The sequence below is a fragment of the Mustela erminea genome, chromosome 16 (assembly GCF_009829155.1).
Source record: "Mustela erminea isolate mMusErm1 chromosome 16, mMusErm1.Pri, whole genome shotgun sequence".
Taxonomy (NCBI): Eukaryota; Metazoa; Chordata; class Mammalia; order Carnivora; family Mustelidae; genus Mustela; species Mustela erminea.
Genome location: NC_045629.1, coordinates 82,124,483 through 82,144,909, shown reverse-complemented (window position 1 = coordinate 82,144,909; position 20,427 = coordinate 82,124,483). Strand labels below are relative to the sequence as shown.

General features: G+C 58.5%; 1 protein-coding gene across 7 annotated transcripts in view; it reads left to right on the top strand.

Annotated features, from left to right (window-relative positions):
• AGO2 (argonaute RISC catalytic component 2) overlaps positions 1-19,843 on the top strand; it is a 94,564-nt gene extending 74,721 nt beyond the window's left edge. For 5 of the 7 annotated variants that reach the window (XM_032316688.1, XM_032316690.1, XM_032316692.1 and 2 more), the window contains 11 exons: positions 454-573; positions 700-822; positions 3,337-3,470; positions 4,843-5,027; positions 6,045-6,204; positions 9,538-9,628; positions 11,407-11,601; positions 13,476-13,610; positions 17,118-17,219; positions 17,773-17,972; positions 18,219-19,843. In XM_032316688.1, coding sequence (XP_032172579.1) covers positions 454-573; positions 700-822; positions 3,337-3,470; positions 4,843-5,027; positions 6,045-6,204; positions 9,538-9,628; positions 11,407-11,601; positions 13,476-13,610; positions 17,118-17,219; positions 17,773-17,972; positions 18,219-18,327 — 1,554 coding nt within the window. In that variant the 3' untranslated portion in view covers positions 18,328-19,843. Of the gene's footprint in view, positions 1-453; positions 574-699; positions 823-3,336; positions 3,471-4,842; positions 5,028-6,044; positions 6,205-9,537; positions 9,629-11,406; positions 11,602-13,475; positions 13,611-17,117; positions 17,220-17,534; positions 17,714-17,772; positions 17,973-18,218 lie in introns of those variants that run through there. The other 2 variants (XR_004279742.1, XM_032316691.1) reach the window with 2 other exon arrangements.
• The last annotated feature ends 584 nt before the right edge of the window (positions 19,844-20,427 follow it).

Below are 20,427 nucleotides of genomic sequence, written 5' to 3'. Positions count from 1 at the left end.
CAGAAAAGCTGCCGTTTTCTTCACTTGGAAAAGTCCTGGCCCGGGGGAAGACTAAAGGCTAAAACTGACCCAAATTTTAACTCTTTCTGTTAGTGTCTTAAGTTCTCTGGACTCGTCCAGTTACCCTGGTGTCCAGTCGGTCTTCCTGGGCCCCGGTGCAGAAGCCTAGCTTCCTCCCCGTCAGCACACAGCTTCCTGCTCTCACGTCACGAGGTTCCCAGAGCATGGTGGGGTGGCCAGGCTCCCCCAGGAGGCTCCCTGCTGCTGACCGCGGGCCCCCGAGCAGCCCCTGGTCCTGGAGGATTGCCGGGTCAGCCGCCGCGGGGTCTGCGTGGCGCCATGTGTGGCTAAGAGATGGACGTGTTCCAGGCCGAGCCAGGGTGCCACGCTCAGCCGCAGACCCCAGCCCATCCCCAGCACCGGGCCAGCGCTGTGTCTGTCCCTTCTTCGTAGGTCTGTAACATAGTGGCGGGACAGAGATGTATCAAAAAACTGACCGACAATCAGACCTCAACCATGATCAGAGCGACTGCCCGGTCAGCACCGGATCGTCAGGAAGAGATCAGCAAGCTGGTGAGAGTCGGGCTGCTGCGGCCGGCCTGGGGGTGGGGACACCACGGGGACTGTACGATGTGGTGCGGGGGAGGGGAGCCCTGATGTTTGGGATAGAGACAGCTTACTTCCTTTTTCCTTTTCAAGATGCGAAGTGCAAGTTTTAATACGGATCCGTATGTTCGTGAGTTTGGAATCATGGTCAAGGACGAGATGACAGACGTGACCGGACGGGTCCTCCAGCCGCCCTCGATCCTCTATGGGGGCAGGGTACGTGGAGGCCGGGGCTGGGACACGTGCGTGGGTGCGTGCGTGGGTGCGTGCGCGCTGGGTCTGCTGGTGGGGGTGGAGCAGCAGCTTTGGACCCCCATGGGGCAGCGCTCTTGCCAGAGGTGTAGACCGGGCGGGGGTCAGGAGTTCTTGCCGCACTCGTCCAAGCCGGCACTTGTTATGGGGCCTCAGGAAGACTGAGCTGCTCTGCCCTTTCTGAAGATTTTCAGAATTACCCTTTGTCTTTTCAAAAGGTGACTTTTATTATCCCATTAAAATCTGGAAAGCATTGTTCTTGGACACTCTGCACTGACGAATTATTTTCTAGAAACTTCTACTTTTTCTTGGGTGGGTTTTTTTATTTGTTTTGTTTTGTTTTTTGACTGGTGTTGGAGGTTTTTGGTGACAAACAGTTGTTAGTCATTCAGGTTTTTGTTTTTGCCCGTGTGATGCCCGGCCTCGTCAGCACATCGTAACGCAGTCCTGTCTGTTGAGCCCCGCGGAGCTTGTGGGAAGGGTTCGGGCACTCCGTCGGGCCAGGCCTCCAGATGCGGAGCGCAGCTCTACGGGGCGGACGGCGGGGCCCGGGGCCTTGGCCTCACTCACCCGCGAGCTGTGACCCTGCCTGTCACCCTAGTCCTCGGGACCTGTAGCGAGGCCTGGTTTTGTTTGTGGGGTTTTTCCCTTATTATAAAACACAAGTTCTGCTTTTTAGAATGTTCCGAATTTCAAAGGGTAAAACAGTGAAAGGGAGGTGGCACTTGGCCTGCTCAGCAGGAAGAGCCTGTAGGTCTTGATCCCAGGGTCATGGCTTTGACTCCCACATTAGTGTGGAGTCTGCCTACCGAGCAGCACAGCAGAGCAAGGCATTACAGGAAGAAGACGGTCTCCCCAGGTCTCTCGGGCTCTCCCAGGAAGCCACTGTGTTCACTCTGTCCTTCGTGAGCTGCCCAGGGACGATTCGTATGTGTTTTCATCCCTTTCAATGCAAACAATAACATTAAGTATGCTTCTTCTTACTTGAAACTTTCTCGTAGAGCCCACAGAGGTCTTGGAGATGGTTCCGTGTCTCTGACACGTTGCCTGTTTGGGCTTCGGATGGTTCTCTGTGTGGGGGTCCCTGTCCTCTGAGGACAGCCTCTGAGCAAGGCTTCCCAGCTTTCTCAGCTCCCTTGTGCGTCTGCTGCGTGCAGATGCGGACACTGGGCAGACACGGCCCCTTTGAGCCCTTCTTAAAGCCCTCAGAGGGGTCTGCCCCGGTCAGTGGAGAGGCGGCTAGGAATAGAGGTTTTCGTGGCCCGTGGGTGGTCAACCCAAATCGCAAATCCAGTGTTTTTGTTTTTGTTTTTTTTCACGGCCCCTGCTTCTGTCTGACTTGTTGACTCTTAGTAAATGCAGGAGTAGTTTGGAAAACAAAGTAGCTCTTGTAAACTAATATTGCAAAACTGTTAGAATTGTAGGATTGAATGTTTATCCTGCTTCTAAATGAGCACATTTTTCCAGATTTCTGAAACATTTCAGTGGGAACACACATTCTTCTTCACCTACCCTACTCGTCCATTGTCAGAGCGAAACGTTAAAAGACCCCCAGGGAACATTTAGCGATGTCTGGAGGCTGGCCTCTAGTGACAACCACTGCTGACGTCCTACAGCACACAGGACTGTCCACACGTCAGCAGGGCTGAGGCTGACACTCGTGTGTGTAATGAGAGCCCGTGTCCGCTGAAGCCATATGTGCTCACACGTGTGTGTGTGGAGTCTGGAGTACCAGACCCGTGGCAGGCCGTCTCTTACGGAAGGTTCTCTCTAGTGCAGTGGGGACATAGTTATAAAAATACAGGAAAGAAAAGAGGTTCCTCTGATGGCAGTGCCGAGGCCTGGTCCTTTCTGGGTGACAGGGGACAAGCTCCAGTGGGTACGGCCCTCGCTCTGTCTCTACAAGTCGGAGTAGCTTCCATTCCTTACACCGGGTAGGCATGGCCCGAGGAGTGGAGGGTCCTCCCCAGCCCACCTGCTCCTGCGCCTGGACTTCCTTCCCCTCCGTGGCTGCTGGCGTGATGGCGGGTGGAGGGAGCGAGAGCTCGTTCCGCACCCGGAAGCCCTCCTGCGGCATCCCGCGTCCCTTCCATTCCTCGGGGCTGCCCGGGAACTTTGGTGGGATTCTGGGCCTCTCTGCTCCCTCTGGCCTGTCCACCCCTCCCTTCTTCAGTCCGTCCGTCTTGCGTCCGCCCTTCCCGCCCCCCTCCTCCGTCTACCCCGTTCGCCCTCCCTCCATCCTTCCAGCCCCATCTCCCGCCCAGCTCTTCGTCCATCCGTCCGTCCGTGCCGCAGACATTCTGGCCCACGTGCTCTGCGGGGCAGGTCAGAGACGGGAGACCACACAGAGGCTCCGTTCTCAGCTTCGGGAGCACGGTCGGACCAGGGGGCCGGCGGACAATCGGAAAGTAACACAGTCCAAGGTCAGAGGGGTGTGTGCCCCCTTTCTCCTCACTCTAAACTTCTTGCCATTTGCAGAATAAAGCGATCGCCACCCCTGTCCAGGGTGTGTGGGACATGCGGAACAAGCAGTTTCACACGGGCATTGAGATCAAGGTGTGGGCCATCGCGTGCTTCGCCCCCCAGCGCCAGTGCACGGAAGTCCACCTTAAGTAAGGCCGCTTGAGGGGCGGGCGCACCTGGCCTGGGTGGGGCCGCGGGGGGCCGGGGGCCGGGGCCGCGGGGGGCCGGGCAGCGGGCCTGGTGGTGATGGCCGGGTCTGGTCCTCAGCCTTTCCCTGGCAGAGGACAATTGCCCAGGACGTGGGAGCCACCGCAAGGCTGCTGTTCCTTCTCAGACTTGTTGGTGGAGGGAGTGTGAAGAAGTAGCACAGATTATGTAAGAAACAAAGCAGTAAATGAATAAACTTGAAAATTAGATGCAAAAGAGAAAATTACATTCAGTGAAGTCAAGTTACTCGGGAAAATAAACCATAAAAACAAAAACTTGGAAAAAAAAATTGTCCCTACTTGGTCCAGACGTTGGACCCTTTGAAAGTAGCATCATGAGCGTGAAGCTTCGCCACTCACACTTTCGTGCCAAACAGACCCAACGGCGGAAAGAAAGCTTGAGCTTCCCGCCTGTCTCAGTGGAAGCGGGAAGGAACCCCACGCCTGAGGTGCGCACGTAGCTGCTGCGCATCCTAGCAGAGGCCGGCCCGGACAGTCCCGAGCGCGGAGTCCGGGGCCAAGAAGCTGGCTGTCTTGCATGTGGCCAGCGGAGCGAGCCGGAAGCACAGAGCAGACTAGGAAACAAGTCAGTTGAGTGTCGACCCGGGCGCCTCTCCGCCGTGTTCTGGCCTCCGCTCCTCTGTGCTTGATGGCCCGGTGTGAACGCCCCCGCGGTGTACGTGAGCGCACGGCTAAGTGCACTGAAGTCCAGGAGGCCAAACCCTGGCCCCCCTGGGCCGAGCGTCCATACCACACTGTAGAAGGCGATGTTATTTTTATTCCAAAGTTTAAAATAGAAGCTGTTGATGAGTCTGAGCCCCTCCCCTCACCGTGACTTCTCCAGGCCCGCCGGCGGCAGCTGCTGGTGTCCCTCTCGCTGTGGCGGTTCCATTCTTTCCCACGGCAGTGTCATCCGAGTCCAAGTTGTACACCCAAGATCAATGGGGACATTCCAGGGGGACGGGGCGTTCACAGTTGTCCTCCCCATGGCGGTGTCTGGTGTTCCAGAGCCCTGGGTTCTTGTACCAGCACCCGGACGCCGGTCAGGCCTGCTGCTTGGGTGGCCCCTGCTGGGAAAGGACAGCACTGTCCCACACCTGCGAGTGGCTCGCGGGAACTGCTGTGTGTGCACACACCTTCTCCTTGAGTTGATGCGTTGTCCTGGTTTCATCCAGGTCTTAAACTTGGACACGGACGTCAAAATACGGGATTTGGGGTTGGGCCGTTGAAGCCGGGCCCTTCCTTGGGGCCTCTGGCTGGTGTGGAGCCTTGGGCACTTGCCGTGCATTCGCATCGACTGACCCTTCTCCTTCAGGTCCTTCACGGAGCAGCTCAGAAAGATCTCGAGGGACGCTGGAATGCCCATCCAGGGCCAGCCGTGCTTCTGCAAATATGCCCAGGGGGCAGATAGCGTGGAGCCCATGTTCAGGCATCTGAAGAACACGTACGCTGGCCTGCAGCTGGTGGTGGTCATCCTGCCGGGCAAGACCCCCGTGTACGGTAGGCCCCCCTGCTCTCGTGGTCCCTGTGGCCCCTGCCTTCATGACCCTGGGGGGGCTGGGCGCGGCCTGAGCCTGGGTGTGCCACACCGGGGAGTGCTCGTGCGTGGCCCATTGTTCCCACATCCGCGCCGAGGCCACCCTCCCTGGAGGCCGGCACCTGCAGTTAGCTTGTCATGCCCACTCGGTGCCCGCACAGGGATCGCAGGGACCACCGTCTCCATGCCCGCCTCAGAGCTCACTGGAAGTGGCGGGAACAGCAGTCGTGGGTCCATTTAGCTAATACTTAGCAAGCGCCTGCGGTGATGTCCCAGGCCTGGCAGGTTCAGGGTCCCAGCCCCCCTCCAGGAGGCCCCAGGGCAGTGGGGGTGCAGACAGGTGACTCCAGGATAGGCGGTGCGGCTGGGGACCGTGAAGCTCAGGTAGTGTCCCCAGACAGGTCCCCAACTAGATGGGGACAGAATCAGATATGCAAAACCCACACATCTCCTCTCTGAGCACCATCTCCAAAGAGCGAGGAGGACACCACCGGTGTTTCCAACCCGAAGTGCCATGTTCCACAGGGTGCACAGGAGCAGCTGACAGTGGCTTCATGAAGAATGCAGAAACGGGGCGGGGGGAGGCTCGGTAGCTCTTTCAAGTCGGGTGTGTGTGTGCTATGGAGGTCGAGGATGCCAGTGTCTTTATTTTAATGACTCAGGATTTGCTTATAACCCTGAGCACCGTGATGGAAGGCAGCAGTCCTAGCCAGGAGTGCTGGGCCGGCCTGGCTCTGCCCATATGGCCCTGCAAGTCCTTGAAAGGCTCCTCAGTCCTGCCAGAGCCCAGACTCGAGCTCCGGGGCCTGACTTGCCCCTGCCTGCCAGTCACCCCTTCCAGCAGCGTAACCACCTGCGGGGCTGCCGTGGCTGTGCTTCCATGCGGACGGTCGCAGTCTCGGGGTTGGGGGCTGTCAGGGTGAGCAGAGGAAGAGGGGCCAGTGAGAGCTGCCAACATGTGCCTCTTCCGTGCTCCGCAGCCGAGGTCAAGCGCGTGGGAGACACGGTGCTGGGGATGGCCACGCAGTGCGTGCAGATGAAGAACGTGCAGAGGACCACGCCCCAGACCTTGTCCAACCTCTGCTTGAAGATCAATGTCAAACTGGGGGGCGTGAACAACATCCTCCTGCCCCAGGGGAGGTAAGGCCGGCTTTGCCACGTGCGGCGGTGGGCAGCACAGTTCCCGGAGGGACAGGGGTGTGGCGCACGGGTGGGCCCCTTCAGATCCCTGGCACCAAGCACCGTCCTGGACAGTCCCAGCAGACATGGGCAGTGCCGCCCCGAGTCTGGGGAATGAGGGGCATATGAGGGTCTTGGAGTGAGGTGAGGGCAGGAAGGGCTCAGGGGTCCTGGGATGTGGGACGTGGGATGTGGGACGGGGCAGCCATGCTATGAAAGGAGTGAGCGGGTCAGAACCGGAGCTCACCCGGAACATCTAGCACACGAGCCTCAGCAGAGCGACACGTCACTGCTGTGTGGGCTGCCAGTGAGTGCCCCTGAAGCCGTCGGAACCAGGAGCCGACCCCTGGAACCCTGAGAGGCTCCGCAGCAGGGCGCACTGTTGGCAGACCCCAGGCTGGGGTAGGGGTGTGGGGCTGGCATGGGATCAGTGGGCGGGGCTGTGGGGTCCTTGGTCCCTCTTGGCCTGGCGTGGGGCCCTGGGCGCCCTGAGGGCAGGCCAGCTTCTGCTACAGCAGGGAGAGAACTCTGTGGGGACAGATGCTGTCGGGGGGTTCTTGCTGAAGCATCTGGGCCCTGGGGTTCGGGTTTGATGACAGACATGGGTAAGCACGGGTCGCTCGCCACGCTCACTCTTCAGTGTGTCAGGCCCCCCCGCCCCTCCGGAGGCAGCAGGAGGTCTGGCTGCCTCCGTGAGCTCGGGCCAGAGGCAGGGAAGACGGCCGCGTGTGCAGCAGCCGACAGCCTGTCCGGGCTGCCTTTGTGGGCGCGGCTGGGCACGGCTCCGGGTCGGGACCCAGGCGGGGGCGTTCTGGTGGGCGCACAGCAAGGCCGCGGGCGAGGGCCGCCCTTTCAGAACATGGAGTCCCCCCGATGCGGGGAGTTAGTAGGTCGCCGTGCGATGGCGTGGAAAGTCCCTGAATTTGGGGCCTGACGACTGAACTTGAAGACGGGCTCTGGAAGGTGGGGTCGAGTCACGCAGGCCCCACGGAGACCCAAGGAGCCTCCGAGGGCAGGCGGTGAGCGCCCAACCAGCGGGCTCTGTTCCGTGGGTGCTGGCCGTGAGCCAGGACTGGGGCCGCAGCCGCCAGAGTCCCAGGCCTCTACTCGGGGGACCCACACGCATGGGTCTTGACAGGTGAGCAGCAGTGACATCGTGAGAGGAACCAGAGCTCAGGAGGGTGAGGAGCTGGGGTTTCTATGGCAACGGACTGGTGGAGAAGGTAGCGCCGAGCAGAAGGGCATAGGCATGTGGGGATGCCTGCGAGAAGCGTGTTCCAGACCCGGGCGTGGTTCAGGCAAGGGCCCCGGGTGGGAGCCTGGCAGGACAGCTGGGGGTTGTTCTAGCCCAGGACCCAGGGGTGGGGGGCTGCTGGCAGTGGCCTGGGGCTCCCTCCGGGCAGGACACAGGTCCTGGAGGTGTCTGTTCTGAAAGGCCCCTGCGTTGTCTCCGGAGGGACGCTGGCGTGGGGGAGGGTGGGGGCTGCCCCGAGACGGTGGTATGTTAGGAAGGTGGCGCTGCGGGGCCCGCAGACAGGTTGGGTGTGGGCTGGGAGAGGGTCCGAGGCGTCCGAGGCGCTCGCTCTGCTGAGCCTCTGTGGCCCTAAGCAGCACGAGGGGTGGGGCGTGCGGGGGCGTGCTAGAGGGGCTTCACGGGTGGGTGAGCAGAAACAGGTCTGCTGTCGGGGGTGGGGGCTTAGGGCTCCGCAGCAGAGAGCTGGGATTGAAGGCCAGGCAGCAGACCCCCCAGGGCAGGGCATAGACAGGAGGGAGGCCAGGCCTGCTGCCCTGGAGGCTTCAGGGTTAAAAGTTCATGGAGCCTGGGAGCCAGCCGCGGGGCCCCAGAAGAGAGTAGAGGAGAACCAAGCAGGTCCTGGACCCCAGAGGCACTGCAGCCTATGTCACATGGTGTGGACTCTGCCACGCAGGGGTGGGGGACCTTGTGCAGGGAGCCTTGTTGCCATGGCAGCAGGACGTCTGGTGGGAGGGGCCGAGGCTGCTGGGAGGTGGGGAACGCGGGTGCAGTGGCAGGAGCTTAGCAGCAGGCGAGCCTCCTGGAGGAACGGAGTCTGCAGGCAGGTGTGGCTTCCCCGTGGAGGCGGGAGTCACAGCTGCGGGTTAGGGAGCTGGGAGGAGGGCGCGGCACCGGTGCCGGGGAGAGCCAGGATGGGGCCGGGCCCTGGAGGCTCACAGAGAAGGGCCGCGGTCCACGACAGGGCCCAGAGGCAGGTCCGTCCGCGTGGCCGCCCGGGGGAGCCCCCGTGAGCTCGCCAGTGTCCCACTTCCGTGTCCCAGGACCCCCGGGAGAAGAGCCCCCCCGGGTGTGGTTGGCAGCACGCCGGAGCTTGCAGGGGGGAGCCGGTGCACGTTGCGTGGACACGGACACATGACATACACACTCGGAGCCCTTCCCTCACCTCTGGGCTCCGGGGGGGTGGGGCTCTGGCCAGCGGGAGTCCTGCGGGGACCGTTCCCCAGTGAGTTCCGCTCCGGGCTGGGCGGGCCCCTGGGCCTCTCACCGCGGGGCAGCAAGGACAGCGGCGGGAGCTTCTGGCGAGCGCGGCGGGCCAGGCCGTCCGAAAACGCTTGGCTTGTGTGTGCTCACGTCCGTGTTCCTTTCGGCTGCGTTTTCCAGAAGAAAACAGTAAGCCGCAGAGAGCATCAGCTCTGGAAGGCAAAGCGAGCATGTGACCCCGTGCACACAGCCTCTTCAGGAAAGTGCTGGAACACTGCATTTGAACAACGAGGAGAGGAAGCCCTTGTTGTGCTTAGCCCTGGGGGGAGGGGGCTGGCACCCCGTGGGCTGAGAGCAGGGGTGCTGCTGAGCATCCTGCAGAGTGGAGGGCGGCCCCCGCAGCGCAGGACGGCCCAGCCCCAAGCTGCCGCTGGACCGCAGGACGACGCAGGGGAGTGTGGCTGCAGGTCCCAGGTGGGAGGCAAGTACGGGACTCTCCCGCTTGTGGGCTCCCGCGTGTACACCGTCGTCTCGTGAATTCGTAACCTGAACGTAGAGACTCAGCACATCTGATGAATGTGGAACGTTCCAGCACACAGAAGCCTCTGTAGCCGTGCACGCCTGACCCGTCTTGTCTCTGCTTCTATCCCTCGTCCCCTGCACTGGGTTGTTTCTTTGGAAGCAGAGCTCAGACTTCCTGTGGCTTTATCGGCCAGGGTTTCTGTGTGGGCCATCAGAAAATACGAGGTTTTTGTCAAAAAGACAACGACAGTGCCTTTGCCACGCAAGTGACGCTCTTCGGGGGCACAGGCCTGAGACACTCCGGCTTCCCTCTGCAGGCCGCCTGTGTTCCAGCAGCCCGTCATCTTCCTGGGGGCCGACGTCACTCACCCACCCGCTGGGGACGGGAAGAAGCCTTCCATCGCCGCTGTGAGTATCCGTGCTTCCGCTGGGCCGCGGCGGCCACGTCCTCCCACACGTGGGACCTGTGCCCTGGCCAGGCTGCCTGTGGGAGGGCATGTGGCCAGAGCTGCCCCCAACACCCGCAGTGGTTTGTGGAGCAGCTGGCAAAACAGAGTCTCGTGGAAAACTGGCATTTGGAGGGGACTCTGCACGTGGCTGAGTGTGTCTGAGAAGCCAGGAGGTCGTGACTCCCGTCTTGTGGGACCCCGCCTGCAGCTCCTGGGGGCCTGGGTGCTCTCTGCCTGTGGCGGCCGATGCTGTGCAGGGCTCGTTGGCCTACTTTCCCTACGCTGCACTCTTTTTAAACATTTTCGTTTATTCTAAAGCACTAAATGTGAAGTAGTTACGGTCAGAGTTCAGCGGAGGTCTTGCCCTCCATCTGCCCATGAGTTCCTCTCGGCTTCCGAGGGCTTTGCCTCCAGGCCCTGCACGCCTGTGCTGCACACCCGCTCGCCAGCTGTCTCCTGCCCTTGGAGGCTGACCTGGGCCCCTGCTCTGTGCCCCAGCCAACAGGGCCCAGAAGGGGCAGCGTAACGGCCTTTTGTTCAAGGGCGTGTGGAATGGCGTGGACTGGAGAAGGGGTGCGCAGGGCCAGGGTGCTGTCTCTGACGGGGCCCCCATCTTCTGCCTCCTGGGCAGCCGGGTGGAGGGAGGAGGCATCAGGCTCAAGGTCTGTGTCCCTTGCGTCCCCCGTGGGGACTACCAGCGTGACCTCCGGGCTGTTGTGCGTCCTGTCACAGGCCTGACCCCACGTAGGGCCACTTGTCGAGCCTCCAGACTAATCAGAGAAGGCTGACATTTTCTGAGCACCTGCTACACGCTGGGCTCTGGGCTGCGTCACTCTGCTGAGTCATAACCTCGTGGGGTCACCGCTCGTTTCCTCAGCCGACACGTGAAGTCCAGAAAAGCCGAGCTCTGTTGCTCAAGAGAAGCAGCAGAAAACACAGCTGTAGATAGCCCGAGGCTTAGGGTTAGGGTCTGAGCTGTGTGGGGCGTTGGGGGCCGCCGCACTGTCAGGCTCCCGCATGAGGGGCTTCGTGTCCCATTCCCTCCATCATGGCGGCTATTTCTGGAGCAGTCACAGACGGGCAGCAGCTGCCACGTGTGTGGACTGGACAGGGCCAGCCACCCTCTGGCCATCCAGGGAGGCTGGGCCCCCGGGAGGTGCAGGCTTCCCCAGGGTCCGTTGTGCCCCCCTACACACACACACGCTGGATGCGTCTGGTGTCACTCGGGCTGTGTTCCTCTGGCAAGGCAGCGTTCGGTAATGTGACTCTTCCTCCTGGACTCAGCCTTACGGAACCTCCGCGTCCTGCCTGGAGTGCGGTTTCCACCTGGTGAGACGCTCCCCAGCCCCTCCTTGCTGAGGAACTGTGCCCCTTGGGCTCTCGCCAGCTTGCCCTCGGGGTGGTGCCCCATTCCCAGGGAGCAGGGCTGTGCCCTGATGGGCAGGCAGCTTCTCTGGGGGAGCGTGGTGCTTTGAGGAAATGAGAGCTTCCTCATCTGGCCTCTGTGGGACTGATGGCGCTCAGCCAGCTCGGCTCGCGGGCAGTCGGGGTTCAGCAGAGTCGCCGCCTTTTCATCAGATGCTCGCAGCACACTTCTTCTCTGTCCCGTGTTTAGTAAGCACGGTGGCCACGTCCCAAAAAGAAACACCGAGACAGCAGGTTCGACTCCCACGCGCCACGGCCCCTCGACTGTGCCGTGAGTTGGGGGGTGACACGTGTCCTCGCCCGTCCCCGCAGGTCGTGGGCAGCATGGACGCGCACCCCAACCGCTACTGTGCCACGGTGCGGGTCCAGCAGCACCGGCAGGAGATCATCCAGGACCTGGCCACCATGGTCCGCGAGCTGCTCATTCAGTTCTACAAGTCCACGCGCTTCAAGCCCACACGCATCATCTTCTACCGCGACGGCGTCTCCGAGGGCCAGTTCCAGCAGGTGGGTGCCCGCGGCCGCCTCCGGGGTCTCAGAGTGTCCGTCCGGCGCGCTGACGTCTGTTCTCCCGCACAGTTCGTGTGGCCGCGTCTGGACGGCGGGCTGGGAACAGGCCACCAGCCCAGCAGGGCCCAGGCAGGGCGGAGGGGACGAGGAACCCCAGGGGAGGTCGGGTCTGGGCCGGCTCGGCTGGGTGCCCTTCTGGGCGCCTGGTGGGGAGAGTCTGGGGACCCCCACTGTGTCTGGGGTCACCTCCATGTGTGGCGGGAAAGGCAGGCTGCAGGGTGGAGGCCTCAGAGCCCTGGTGACGGCTCTGGCAGGGGGCCAGGAGGGCAGCTGGGCAGGAGTCCCTTTTGGGAGGAGGGCTTGTGGGACCAGCCACCGTCCGGATGGGGTCTTGGGTGACGTGTGGATCGCGGGCTTGCACCGCAGTCCAGAAGGCGGGGGACGGGGGCGTCAGACGCGGAGTGAAACGGCAGGAGAACAGGTGCGGAATCTTGCTGCTGTGCTCTGCTTCCAAGCACCTGCGGTCCCTCCCTGTTGCGGGGACCTCCGTCCTCACCCAGCGCTCGGGAGACCATGCCCTGAATGTGTCTCCCCCACATCGATCCTAGCCAGTTACACCTCCACCCACCCCGTCCCCACACGCGCCTCTCTGGGAGATGTTAGCTGGGAAGGCAGAAGATCTGGGGGCCTGTGTCCAGTCCTGCGCTGCTGTGTGTCCGAGGCCCCAGGCTCCCCTGGACATGCAGGCTAGAGAATACCTAAACCTTCCTGCTCCAGAAGGGGGCCACAGCTCATACCCCCCCCCCCACCGCAGGCCCTTGGTCAGTGGGAAGAAGGGAGTCAAGCCTCTGGCCAGGGCCTCAGATTGCTGCTGCAGGGGCAGGGTTGGTCCCTCTGACATTCGCCCCCAGCATCCACGGCCCAGTGTGTGCCGACCTCGAAGGCACCTCTTGTACAAAACCTCTTGGCTTCCCTTGGTAGAGAATGTTCCCCCTTCTGTGTCCCCTTCCCCCCACCCCCCACCACAGCCATTCCTGCTGGAGAGGGGTCTGCGCCTTCTGTGTCTGTCACTCTGGGAACAGCCTGTGCCTAACGGGATCCCCGCAGCTGGCGGTTCTCAACCCAGAACCCAAGACACTTTGGAAACAACACGATGTTTGATTCAGACCGTGGTTAAAAATCTAAGGTGTGTGGTTCCTGGAGTGGCCTCATCATGGCCTGAGACGTTGTTTGCCTGTTTGTCTCGGACACAGAGGCGGAGAACAGCGTCATCATGTCCCTGTGCCCTGACTCCCAGGCGCTTGGTACCCTCCTTTAGTCTTTGCAGCAGGCCTGCACGGTAGGGTGTTCCCACTTGAAAAGTGAAAAAAAGCTGGGCATCAGAGAGGGCCCATGGCTTTCCCAGAGCTGCACAGCTACCTGCGGCAGGACTAGGGTGTGAACCCCGGTTTAACTCCTGAGCCAGTGTTCGTTCCGCTGGGTTCTCTCCCTCCTCTCCGGCACGGAAAACGAGTTGTTGACTTGATCTGTTCATGTGTGTCTCCCTTTGTGCTTTCTTACTTAAGCGCGTGACGGGTGTTGTTTATGGAGCACTCAGAACATTCTAGAAACCGTGCTGAGGAATGGTATGCACTATCTAATTTAAACCATTTAACTATGACACCTGGGTTTCATCTGCTCAATTATAGAAACAAAAAAGCAAATGCAGAAAGGCAGTCACACCGCTGACCACAAGCCGGCACAGCGGGAGGACTGACCTACTAGGAGTTGTCAAGTAGCGCATGTTATTAAGGGGTTTATTCCGAGGTAGAAAGGTACTGTTAAAGAAAAAAAAAAGAACCATCCTTAAACTCATCTTTTCTTTCCCTCAGGTTCTCCACCATGAGCTGCTGGCCATTCGTGAGGCGTGTATTAAGCTAGAAAAAGACTACCAGCCCGGGATCACTTTCATCGTTGTACAGAAAAGGCACCACACACGGCTGTTCTGCACCGACAAGAACGAGCGGGTGAGGTTCTGGGGCTGGAGGAGCGGCCTGAGGTCGGCCCTAGGCTGTGGGGCCATGAGGGACCCAGGTGTCTGCTCAGCCCGTGCCCAGAGCCCTGACAAGGGGCTTCATGGAGACCCGGCCCTGGGCGCTGGAGAAGGGCTGACCTCAGGCTGGTGAGATGTGTGGACCCGTTCATCCCACAGGCCTGGGACAGGACCGGGCAGGAGATCTCATTTGTCTAGTAAAGAAATTACCAGACCCCTGGCTCTGAAAAAAGGCCTGTGGCAGCCATGACAAAGACACTGGGCAGAGTCTCTGAGATACAGACTGGGGACCGTCGGGAGTGGTGGTGGTGGGGTGCTGAAGCTGGTGGGTGGTGGGGCTCCGGGGAGCCCGTCCCAGGGTGTGTCTCCTGGGAGTTTCAGAATAAGAATAACAAGCACAAGGGAGAGGCAAGGTTTATAGATCGAACAGCTAAGAAATCGCGACAGTTGAAGAAAGGTAGGAATCTTCTGGTTACAGGTATTTTCCATGTTCTCAACAGGAGAAATAAAAATGAACATACAAATAGCCTAGTGTCCTAAAGTGTGCAGCATCTTGTAGCCGCCTGTAAAAAGGGACAGTGCCCGCAGGGAAGGGGACACTCCCCTGAGAGCCAGCAGCCCTCCCGCTGCTCGGGCCCCCACACCAGAGAAGGCACAGCGAGGGCGAAATACAGATTGTAGTGAGAGAACGGGACAGTTTGTCACAATCGCAGGGTCACATCCACCAAGAAGATGTAACAGCCGTGGGCTTCGACACACCTAACGTACTGACCTAAAAATACGTAAAAGGAAGAAAATACCGTGTCGCGAAAACCAGACAGAATTCCCAGGAGAAAATGACAAACCCTCCATCAGAGAGGCGTGCTTTAACACAGCACGGTCAGACACGCGGGCAGGCACGCGCGACCGAAAGCCAGACGCTGGGAGGGGGGCGACCAGGCCAGGTCTCACGGCGAGCGTCCTGCCGCGGACGCTCGCGTGCACGTGGAAGGCTTATGAAAGTCGCCTTGTTCCTGGTCACAAGGAGATCTTGGGAGATTGCCAAATCTATTGGAAATAGATCTATGGGGCAAACCATGTTTTTTTTTTTTTTAAATCATAAGTTAGACTTTAAATCAGCAGAACGAAAAAGACATTTAAGAAAACCTGAAATTTTAAATTCACTTCTAAGTCGCACACGCAGTAAGCATGCAAAGGGAATAAAAACTACAAAGTAACCAGAACTGAATGAAAAGAAGATTTCGTGTCGGACTTTGTGCAGCGCGGCTGGCGCTGTCCTGGAGAGAGGGCGGAGTCGGACGCGCTGGGAGGTGAGAGACGGGACCGGCCGGGGAGCCGACGGGGCCGGAGGACCGAGGAGCTGCTGGCCCTGGGTGTGCAGGGAAGGCCGAGGAGCCGGTGTGCTCAGGCTTCCTCCCGCTTCCGCCTGTGAACCGCCCCGCCAGGAGCCACACGGGCTCAGGGTCAGCCTGTTTCTAAACCCCAGCCCCTCTCCGTGGGAGATGATGAAGAAGACTGAGCAGATGAACACAAAGGAAACCTGCTTCTTTGAAGATAGAGAGACCTAGCAGGACTCAGGGAGAGAAAAAAGGCGATACTCGTAACCATGTCAAGAACCAAAAGAGTCTGTGACCCCAGAAGGGGGATGTGTTACTTAAGTCATCTTGGGATGCATCAGTTTTATGCTGATAGATACATTAGAAGAACGGGAAGAGATAGATACACATGATTGTTTGTGAAATCAGGGAAATTACTAAAACCAGCTCCGGAGGATCATCGGATCATCTTTTCCAAAAGGCATCAGGCCCAGGGAGCCTTACAGGCAAGTGTCACCAAGCCTTCAAGAATAGATGATCTTAAAGTGTGGCAGAGAATAGGAAAAAAGAAGAAACTATTTAGCTTATTTTGTGAAGTTTATGCAGATTTTTTTATAGGCAAGTTTTACCAAACTATCAAAGAATAATCTTACACAAAATTTTTTAGAGAATGGGAAGTAACGGGGGCGGGGGTCAGGGGGGCACTCATGAAGTTATCCTGATAACAGCCAAGTGTTGGCAAGGATGTGGGTGCTGGGCCGTGGTCAGGAGCACAGGTCTAGAGCCAGTCCACCCCCAGCATCTGGGCTACGTGGCCACAGGTGTCGGCCTCCTGGGAGCACCTTCCTGAGGGTGTTGGGAAGGTCCCAAGCACTTTGCGTTGTCCTTGGCAGAGAGTAAACGTGTTATTACGAAGACTGTCCTGTGCTTCCAGCGGGAGTGCAGACTGGTCAGTCAGCTCGGATGCAGTCTGGTGACTGCAGCCCTGCAGAAGCCCACCTGCGTGTGTGTAAGGAGACAAGTAGACGAATGTTCATTGCAGCGTTGTTTCTGATAGCAGTACTTCGTCTACTAAGAGGAGGAAGCATCGTGATGTAGTCCTGTGCTGGCGTGCTGCCCAGCGACGAGCAGGGTAGACTGTGCAGCATGTGAATACATCTCAGAGTCGTCTGTATTGAGCAAAACTGCAAGTGGCAGGATATATGATGCACCTGCCCTGTGTGAACACCTGTGCGGTAACACAGTGTCGTGCTCACGGAGACTTAAATGTGTAGCGAGAAATGAAAGTACTCGAGGGATGATAAAGTCTAAATCGGGGCGGGGGGGGCACCGTTTTCAGATACTTGACTTTTAAACATTGGAAGGTGTGAGAAAGGTTGACAGGAAGTAATCCAAAGAGGCCCAGGAGGGACCTGGGACTTGCACATGCGTGTGTGTCTGTGGAAGTTGCGGAGCTGAAAAGTCAGTGACTTCCTGATCACGGCTGGGTTCCAGAGCCTGCGCGTTGTCACGGCCCCAGCAGCAGGAGCTGGGAGCTTGGTGATTCTGCAATCCCAGAATGTACATTTAGAGTTGAGTGGTTTGGTACCATCTGTAACCCAGCCCGTCCCCCTGCTTCTCGGAGGGCCTGGGTGGGGGGATGGAGAGCTCTTCTGATGGAGAGCGTGCCCTCTGGTTGGTGGTGACTGAGCCAGCGGGCCAGCGAGGGCGCTCCTGAGCCTTCTGGGCAGTCTAGCTCGTCTGCCTTGAATGTCAGGTGTGCTTGTGCACGGGTGGCGGCCCGCCGGGTGTCTGTTGTGCACGGTTTTAGATGTGTACGCTGTCGGTGCCCTCAGCAGCAACAGTGAGCCCTTCGAGCGCTACGTGCATGTTCTTCAGTGAAGGGAAGACACCTGCATTTCTTTCCTGGGACCTTACAAGACCTGGGGGGAAAAGCACCCCAGCCCTCGTAGGACAGGAACTTGCTCACTCGGAGGGCTATTGTCAGGCTCTATTTTCGTGCTGTTGTGCTCAGTCAGTGCGTAGCCAACTTAAGGACAGCAAGATCCGGCCACCCATGGTCGGGAAGGGCCAGCATCTGAAGGTGGCGTGGGTGAGGCTGAGGGGCTTGCTTGCTTTCTGTTGTTGTCCCTGGACGTGTCTAACGGGTTCCTGTATTGCTGAAGGTTGGGAAAAGTGGAAACATTCCAGCAGGCACAACTGTGGACACGAAAATCACCCACCCGACCGAGTTTGACTTCTACCTGTGTAGCCACGCTGGCATCCAGGTAAGGACCCAGGGTCCCTGCTGCCCAATCTCGGTGTCCCTGTGACATGGTCCGCATGCTCCGCAGATACTCGCAGAGCACAAGCCCCACGCAAGGCACTCCCGGCGGCGAGGTAGGGGAGGTGGGCAGGGGGCCAGGGAACAGGTGAGGGTTAGTGGGTGCAAAGGCCAGGTACGGTGGTGGGGCCCCAGGGCCGTGCCGTGCGCTCGGAGCTCAGTGAGCGAGCTGAGAGCTGGGCGGTGATAAGGCCTCGGGAGGTGCGGCCTGGGACGGAGAGGCTGACTCCAAATCCACTTCCCGCTTCGCGGGGTTCAGCCTTGTCTCCTGCTGCACACATTAGCGGGATGTCCGGGGAAGGTCACCCCGTAGCCCCTTGTCACCTCAAGACTCCTGGCCTGTGCCGGTGAAGAGGCCACGGGTGTTTGTCCCCGAGCTCCCACTGAGTCGTCCGGAGGGGGGACCGAAGCCTGGCTTCTCAGCAGGGCCCTGTGTAGGTGAGTTTTGGACTTCATGCTTGCACGTTCACTCCTCTGATCCTCTGATCTGCTTTTAGGGAACAAGCAGGCCTTCCCACTATCACGTGCTTTGGGATGACAATCGTTTCTCTTCCGATGAGCTGCAGATTCTCACCTACCAGCTGTGTCACACCTACGTGCGTTGCACGCGCTCCGTGTCCATCCCGGCGCCAGCATACTACGCCCACCTGGTGGCCTTCCGGGCCAGGTACCACCTGGTGGACAAAGAACATGACAGGTGAGTGGTGGGCCTCTCCTGGCCAGGGGCACGGCAGGGGTTGCCTCTGAAACCGGCTTTGGGAACTGCATTTTTAGGTTGGGAGACAAGGGGGCCCTGGGGACCGGAGCCGAGCGTAACGCAGACGCCAAGACACCCGCGTCCTCACCACCTGGTAGCTCTGTGGCTGCCTCCCCAGACAGCCGGTGCCTCGTGGTGCATTAAGGGCTGCACTCTCTCTCTCTCTCTGTCCTCCCGTCCCCACAGTGCCGAAGGAAGCCATACCTCCGGGCAGAGTAATGGACGAGACCATCAAGCGTTGGCGAAGGCCGTCCAGGTTCATCAGGACACCCTGCGCACCATGTACTTTGCTTGACGTGTTTTAGTGTTTACGATTGTGTACCGAGTTGGATTCACATGAGACCAGCTACACTCAGACCAACAGATGCCCAGCCCTTCCGTGACAGCCAGCATCGAACATGAGACGTCATTGATTTTAGTAGATTCTCCATTTTCCAGAATGCCTTCTGTCCCAGATTTCAAACTTGGATTTTGAACTGCAGACCTGTATGAGACCCCATTGTCGTAGGAAATATGGTTTGCCAAAATCTATAAGCTGCTTATTAAAATAGAGTCCCGTGTTTCCTAAAAATCTCCTAAAACCAGTCTATGAACTCAGGGCTTTAAAACATTTTTAATTTATTTGGTCATTCAATTTACTTGTTTTTAACATGATTCTCTATGAAATTGATGGGCTCAAACTAGCTGTGAACGTTCTCAGAGAGTGAAAGTGACACAGAGCACGGCTGTGGTTTTAAAGCCTTGAGCATTCTGAGGTGGCCACCAGCGCTATGTCCGAGTGATTCGAGCGCGTTCCTGACAGGGCTGCCACCAGCTGTTCAGGACCGAGGGCGGGTGGCCCGCCGAGGCGCCCACGGGTGTCTAATCCCGCCACCGCCCGCCTCTCACTCAGCTTGAAATAAGGAGCGGGGGCAGAAGATGGGCCGTGTGTGTTTACAGCATTTCTAGGTCCAGAGAGATTGGCAGACAAGTGCCATTTTAATAAAAATTTATTTAAAAAAAGAAAAAAAGACAATATGCCGACAGTCTAATCATAAGATTTGTCCTACAGGACTGTGACATTTATTTTCCAAAGTTTCTAAAGAATACGGGTCTGTGGTGATAAATACAGTACAATCCTTTTTCACTGTTATGTCTTTAATGTAAGAGAAAAAATATATATATCTGGTTTGCAGTATTAATGTGATAGATAGATGCTGTTTTTTCATTTTATTGACTACGGGGTGCTTCTTGTGATCTGTTCACCATATCAAGAGTGTTGTGGAGCCTGGAGGCTGGACCACCGCCTGTGGTTCTCAGTGCTGACGTACGGGAGTAAGCAGCTGAGTCAGTGTGACCGCCACCCGCCGTCCCCCCCCACGTAGCCTGCGTAGCCTGTACCTGCGGGAGGACTGGGCACGGGCACGGCGGCCCTGCCCCACCTCCTGTCCCCCGTGTTGCTCAGCCGATTAAGCACAAATGGAATGTATTTTCTTCCATTCCTGGGAAGCCAGTCCTTGTGTCAGAGTGTCCCTCTCTCTGTGTGTGGTTCTGTTAGATGAGTTTCGTAGGATCTATGCACTGAAAGGCGCAGAGGGCTGGCGGTTGGCGGCAAGCCCCCGCCCTTGGAGGTGGCTGACTGCAGAGCCGGCAGAAGAGATTGGCGTCCTGGGCCCCAGACGTGGTTTGCCCGTCTAGAGACCGTTGCACTAAGCGTGATGCCATGGACCACTTGGAAGGGTAACAATGGACAACTCTGTTTGTGCTCAGTGGGCTATTGGTCCTTGTAGACGATGTAAAAAAAAAAAAAAAAAAAAAAGTCCACGTTTAATGTAGAGGTTCTGGGAAGGAGACGCGCCTTCCCCTCGTGCTGCTTTGTGCTCTGTCGGTTTCCTTCTCCCTGCTGAAGGCCTCCCCAAGCCCAGCCCGACACTTACCTCTGGCCCTGCGGGGGAGCAAGGGCCCCGGGGGCACCCTGCGCTGGAGAAAGCGCCCACCTCTGTTTCCGGTCTGCGGGCTCTGGGGCGCGGCCGGGGCGGGGCACCGGGCAGAGTGTGCCGGGCACTCGCCTAGGTTTGGGCGGCGATGACAAAGGGGCGACTATTATTTGTGAAGATAAGTACTCAGAGTGCGTGTGCGTGTGCGTGTCTTACTGACGGCGTTAGCCTCTTCTTGCTGTATCTTTCTTGTTTTGGGGTTTGGTTGGTTGGTGTTCTTTTTCCTTTTCCTTTCTCTTTTTTTTTTTTTTTTTTGGTCTTTTTAAAACGAACAGAAGCCTCTGCTCTAAGAAATGTTGCAATTCCCTGTCGTCTTATTGGCAATTGGCACTTTCTCCTCTTTCCAGAAGAATGCCGATACACTCTTGGCTTAAATTCCCAGAGCATTCAAGCTAAGGAGGAAATCTTTTCACTAATAC